Source organism: Sapajus apella, unplaced genomic scaffold (genome assembly GCF_009761245.1).
Source record: "Sapajus apella isolate SASKATOON/1434 unplaced genomic scaffold, GSC_monkey_1.0 scaffold52, whole genome shotgun sequence".
Lineage (NCBI taxonomy): Eukaryota > Metazoa > Chordata > Mammalia > Primates > Cebidae > Sapajus > Sapajus apella.
The window spans coordinates 12881087-12887056 of record NW_022436992.1 but is presented as its reverse complement, the minus strand read 5'-3'; the positions used below and the strand labels follow the sequence as shown (position 1 = coordinate 12887056).

The 5970-nt window shown below is 45.2% G+C and overlaps 1 protein-coding gene across 1 annotated transcript; it reads right to left on the bottom strand.

Annotated features, from left to right (window-relative positions):
- Positions 1 to 647: 647 nt before the first annotated feature.
- TEX37 (testis expressed 37) lies at positions 648 to 5564 on the bottom strand. Its single transcript, XM_032243758.1, has 4 exons — positions 5432 to 5564; positions 4544 to 4580; positions 3700 to 3792; positions 648 to 1181 (listed from the first exon to the last, which is right to left on the bottom strand). The coding sequence occupies exons 2-4, from the start codon at positions 4568 to 4570 to the stop codon at positions 759 to 761; spliced, it is 543 nt and encodes a 180-aa protein (XP_032099649.1). The 5' UTR covers positions 4571 to 4580; positions 5432 to 5564; the 3' UTR covers positions 648 to 758.
- Positions 5565 to 5970: the final 406 nt, after the last annotated feature.

Here is a 5970-nt window from a genome sequence, read left to right as displayed (position 1 = left end):
GAAACAATGCCCCCTAAACTGTTGCCATTCATTGCTACAAGGTAGGAGTGGTAGATAAACTAAACTAAGAATATTGAGGGGAAAAGTTATCCAACAGCACCTCAGGTTTTGCAATCATACCCATTGTTTAGATGACTGTGGGAAACATGCTTTTTCCCACTTTATAAATAAATGCTTAAAACAGTAAGACTTTTTTTTTTTTTTTTCTTTTGAGGCTGAGTCTAACTCTGTTGTCCAGGCTGGAGTGCAGTGGCATGATCTCAGCCCACTACAACCTCTGCCTCCTGGGTTCAAGCGATTCTCATGCCTCAGCCTCCTGAGTAGCTGGGAATACAGGTTTGAGCCACCGCACCCAGCTAATTGTTATATTTTTAGTACAGGCGGGGTTTTACCATGTTGGCCAGTCTGGTCTTGAACTCCTGACCTCAGATGATCCACCCACCTTGGCCTCCCAAAGTGCTGGGATTACAGGTGTGAGCCACTGTGCCTGACCAGGACTCTTAATTATAATGAAACATGACACAAATTTCAGTCCTAAATACACACTAATTTCCCTCCTTCCCTCTCTTCCTCCCTTCGAAATGGGAATGCTATAGCCCAGGGCAGGCCAGGGAGGGAGGTAGAATGAGCAGGTCCCAGGGTCCCAGTGAAGTCGGAACATCTTTCCAGTTTTATTTTCAGTTCTCTTCTCTGTACTCCAAGGGCATAGGATTTCCACATGCCCTTGGAAGAGCCCTTGGAAGGTATTTTCATCCTTCCTACTGGTAAAATGGCATCAAGGGTCCCCACCGGTTCAAGATGGGGACCTTGCCTATATGGTGATGAGGACAGGGACACGCTGGCAGTAGCAGGTAGCCTTTGCCCATCTCTGCAGCAGGCTGGTGTTTGGGATCCAGAAGGCAAGGAAAGTCAGCACTCCGGAAGACCTGGTTGGGGTCACTCTGAGCCAGGTTCAGATCATGGGAAGCTGGATACGCAAAATGGCAGGTGCCGGTGAACTTATACTTGTTCTCCTTTGTGGTCTCATGGTCCTGTGATGGGAAGAAGCCGGGGAGCCCTAGGTCTCTGGCAGTCATGTGGGGTCTTTTGAAGGCAGGGTATCCATCCGTAAGCTTGGGGTTGGGGTTGGGGATGGGCCTATAAAACTCTTTGTCCCGGAGTTGAGCATCGAGCTTTGCCTGCTGTGGAAACAAATCACACGTGAGTGAAGGGGTGACAGAGACAAGAGACAGTGTAGCTTTTCTTGGAAGCATCCAAGACAGAGCCCATCCTTCTTTACTTTTTAAAAACTTTAAATTAGTCCTTGAATGGTAATATACACAACAGAGAAAATGCTGAAATTACGTGAAAGAGTTTATAGTAAAAAGTTAGTCTCTTTTCCACTCTCTTCCTCCCCCAGTTTCCATCTCCAGAGACAACCACTGCTATCAGTGCTTTTTGTATCTTTCTAGAAATATTTTATATGCATATAAACATGCATGTGTATATCTTCTTCCCTTGGTTTGTACACAAATGATGAATATTCCATTCCACACTTTGCTTCCATTAAATAACATCTCAGAAATTGATCCATCTTTGTTTGTTCAGATCTTTTTTTTAGTGGGGAAATCTCAGGACAGGAAAAGATTTTTAAGCAATCTTGAAAAGAGAAAATGATAAAGGAAAAAACTGATAAATCTAACTATATTAAAAATAAGAAATTGAGACCAGGTGCAGTGGCTCACACCTGTAATCTCACCAGTTTGGGAGGCCAAGGCAGGCAGATCAACTGAGGTCGGGAGTTCAAGACCAGCCCGACCAACATGGAGACACCTCGTCTCTACTAAAAATACAAAATTAGCCAGGCCTGGTGGCGGGTGCCTGTGATGCCAGCTGCTCAGGACACTGAGGCAGGAGAATTGCTTGAACCAGGGAGGCAGAGCTTGCAGTGAGCCGAGATTGTGCCACTGCACTTCAGCCTAAAAAACAAGAGCGAAACTCTGTCTCAAATAAAAAAAAGAAAACAAACAAACAAAAAAAGAATTCACACTCCCTGAAAAATTTAGTGCAAAGACAAACCACAAACTGGAGAAGAGTTTATCCACATATAACATATATAACTGAGAAATAAAAAATGCTTAGGACCAGGCATGGTGGCCCACACCTGTAATCCCAGCACTTTGGGAGGCTGAGGCAGGTGGATCACTTGAGGTCAGAAGTTCTAGACCAGCCTTGCCAACATGGGGAAACCTCATCTGTACTAAAAATACAAAATTTGGCTAGGTGTGGTGGTGCATGCCTGCAATCCCAGCTACTTAGGAGGCTGAGGCAGGACAATCACTTGAACCTGGGAGGTGGAAGTTGCAGTAAGCTGAGATCACACCACTGCACTCCAGCCTGGGTAACAGAGCCAGATTCTGTCACAAAAAAAAAAAAAAAAGGAAAAATGCTTAGAATATTTTTTAAAACTCCTACAAATTAATAATAATTAAAAAAGACAAGCAACCCAGTAGAAAAATGAGCAAAATACATGAACAGACATTTTATAGAACAAATCTCCATCAACAAATGAAAAGATGTCCAACTTCATTAATAGTAAATGAAAAGAAAATTATGACCATAGGAAAGTATGATTCTGCACCCACCAAATTGGCAAAAAATAAAATGTCTGCTAATACCAAGCAATGGCAAGATTGAAGAGCAACAGAAGTAACCATCTCCAGCTGGCTATAATGTAAATTGGTGCAACCACTTTGGAAAGCAGTGATTTTACCTAATACTCAACGACAAACAATTCCACTCCTGGGATGGATAAACTCTTGAACATTAGGAAGTGTCTCATCTCATTTTCAGTGCAGCATTTGGGAGTGGGAAGAGTAGGAATAAAGCACCCAAATATCCACCAATAAGAAGAGACAGATACAGGAAAGACAAATACCGTATGCTGTGGCATATTCATGTAATGTAACACTATTCAGGAGAAAAAGAATAATGTGCCGCAATCTTTGGCAAAAAGTGACAAAGTTCAAAAAGGCAAAACCAAACAATTTGTTTGAAGGGATATATACATACAAGGTCAAATGCGTTTTTAGAAAAGCACACAGGGAATTTTGTTTTGTTTTGGAAACAGAGTCTCCACCTCCTGGATTCAAATGATTCTTAATGTCTCAGCCTCCCAAGCAGCTGAGAATACCAGTGTGCACCAACATACCAGGTTAATTTTTGTATTTTTTGTAGAGACGGAATTTTGCCATGTTAGCCAGGCTCGTCTCGAACTGGCCTCCCAAAATGCTGGTATTACAGGCATGCGCCACCACACCTGGCCTACAAGGGAATGATTAACCACTTCTGGAGATGGGAGGAGGGGTAAGTTTGTGGGGTACCCAAGAGGCTCTAAGGTACTGATAATGTTGATGTGCTATGTTTTAAGCTGTCTGTAAGGATTACATTGGTGTTTGTTTTATCAGTGTTATTTAACCTTTAAATGTGTATTATTTACAATCTTTTGTATGCACGACATATTTGATGTATATTTGAAAACATCCACACACATACATGCACGCATACGTGCACATGCACATAAAAGACCTCTAAGTCACATCTGGCATTGAATATTGTTCTAACAAGTGCCTAAATGTCCACATTTCTAATACAAATGAAGCAATAGAGAGGATTTCAGTGGACAGTTGATTGAATGAAAGGACTTGCATGACTTCTTACCTCTTGCGGCGTGACCCTGGAGTATTTGTGCTTCCCATAGGGCTGATAGTCGACCATGTGGGAGCTTTGGTATATGTCTAAATCCACAGAGTCCTAAAGCACAAGGAGAATACAAGACAAGAGGATCCCTCTTGGCACTCCTTCTCTTAAAGCCATTCATGGCTTCTTGCTGTTTGTAGGACAAAGACCAACTTTGGGGCCTGACAATCAGAGCCCAAAGGATCTGGCTGTGACCCACTCTGACCATCCCACCACCTCCCTGCCCTCTCTACTCCAGCCTCACTTTCTCCCACTCGCATGAGCTGGCATGTGCTCTTTCCTGTCTCCTAATGAAAATGCAAGTTGCCTATCACAGACTAGCAAATTCCTACCTATCCTCCAAGACCCAGACTAAATGTCACTTCCCCGAAACATCTCTCCAATACTTTTATTCTCTACCTCCCTAGAGTTAAATCCTTTCCTGTTCCTTACAACCCTCCACAACAGCACTTACAGAGTATACTGTGATGGATTTAATGAAATACACTATATCAGGTTTAGTGTACTTAGACATCTCTGCAGTCCCAAAGCCCAGCACAGTGGCTGGCACACTGTGAGTGCCTAATAAGTGCATGCTGAGTAAATAACCGAACCCCCAGAAAATTATAAAGAAGGGAACTCAGTTCTCTTCTTCTTCTTGTACAAAAACAAACAAAAATCACCAAAAACAAAAGAAAAAATACCCCAAAACTATCATTCCAGAAAGATGAGCACAGGGAGCCACAAGAAGCCTGGCCCTTCCAGGGGCTTGCTGAGGCTACCCAACCCTGAGACAGTCACAGGCGACAGAAACCACATCACTCACCTGTCCCGGGCATATCACACGTGCCATGGCAAAAGACCTAGACACAGACAAGTTGTTCAACCCTGCTCTGCCACAGACAAGGGAAGTAGCCGCTATCTTCAAGCTGTGCCAACCAAGCATGGCTGTCCCAGCTTTCTTAGCCCACTCCTCCCCACCTTCCCTGGGCTCCCACCCTGCATGCCACTCCATCATCAAGGGGTTGGTGTTGACACCAGGATCCCTGGGACAAAGGAACTGGAGCAGGACTCAGGAGGAATGCAGGCTGTTTAAAAGATCACATTTACTGATCAGGTTTACTGTTTGAGAGGTAAATCTGATCTTAGGGCAAGTGATGTTCTAGAAAATGTTTGACAACCATGTTTCTGGGGAAAATAGGCCCTGGGTTTATAGCATCTGCTAACTTCTGTGGTGTAAATGCCCCTATCACGGCTCACTTCAGGCCATCAACATAATGTCACTGGCACTGAGTCGCACAGATATGCACAGGATGGGCTCTTGTGAGCCAGTATGAACTGGTTCTAGCTCACAGGTTCCTGTGAACCAGGGCTCATTACTCCTCCTGGATGGAGGAAGGCCCAGGTCTGGGACTCAGAGCCACCTTGATTCAGGAGGGGAATATCCAAGGTGAAGAAAGTTGCAAGGCTCTGCATTCCCAGTTGAACAACACTAGTTTATAGGCCTAACCCTGACTCTCCCTTCCAGCCCTGAAGTCCTAGGGAGGCCTCACTGCCCAGACCCCTTGTGTGCATGGGTCCCTAGAGCCTTGATGGGTACTCCAATGCATTCCCTGGGAACCCTCCCCTAAGCCCCACTCCCTCAGCAGACTGTGGCCCAGCAGGGTGGTGCCTGGACCTCAACCAACTTCTGTGTCCCCTCCCTTTTGCTCACAGACAGCTTCTTTCCTAGGACTGGGGACCAGCTGCTATGCAGACAGAGCCTACCCCTTTTTCTGCCAGGGCAAGATGGCGCTCCTGCCCTCCCACCTCTAGGTGCCCTTGCCACATGAAGAGTCCTGCTGCTGCGTCCCACTGCCACGCCTGTCTTTGAGTTGAGCCCTGACCTGTGTGATGAGGGTCCCTGTCATTGTGAGGTGGGTGGCTGCTCAGGCTGCCTGCAGGTTAGTTCCCCTGTCCCTGGCTCACCAGAGCCAACAGGAATCCTGGCAGCATTGGAAGGTCTTGGGGACCAGTGCTTTCCGATACTCTACAGAATCTTTCTATTCCTAGGAGAGGAAGGTAAATACAGCCCATGTGGTTTATAACATCAGACTGTGTGTGACTAAATCCACCTCATACCATAGCTTACCCCCACAGGCCTCAGCTGCCTGAAAGTCTGGCTCAAAATTGTCAAAATGTCATACTTTTTGACATTCATGGTGTGTGGCTTTGTAGAGAAACAAATGTTGGTGAGGATGTGGAGAAATTAAA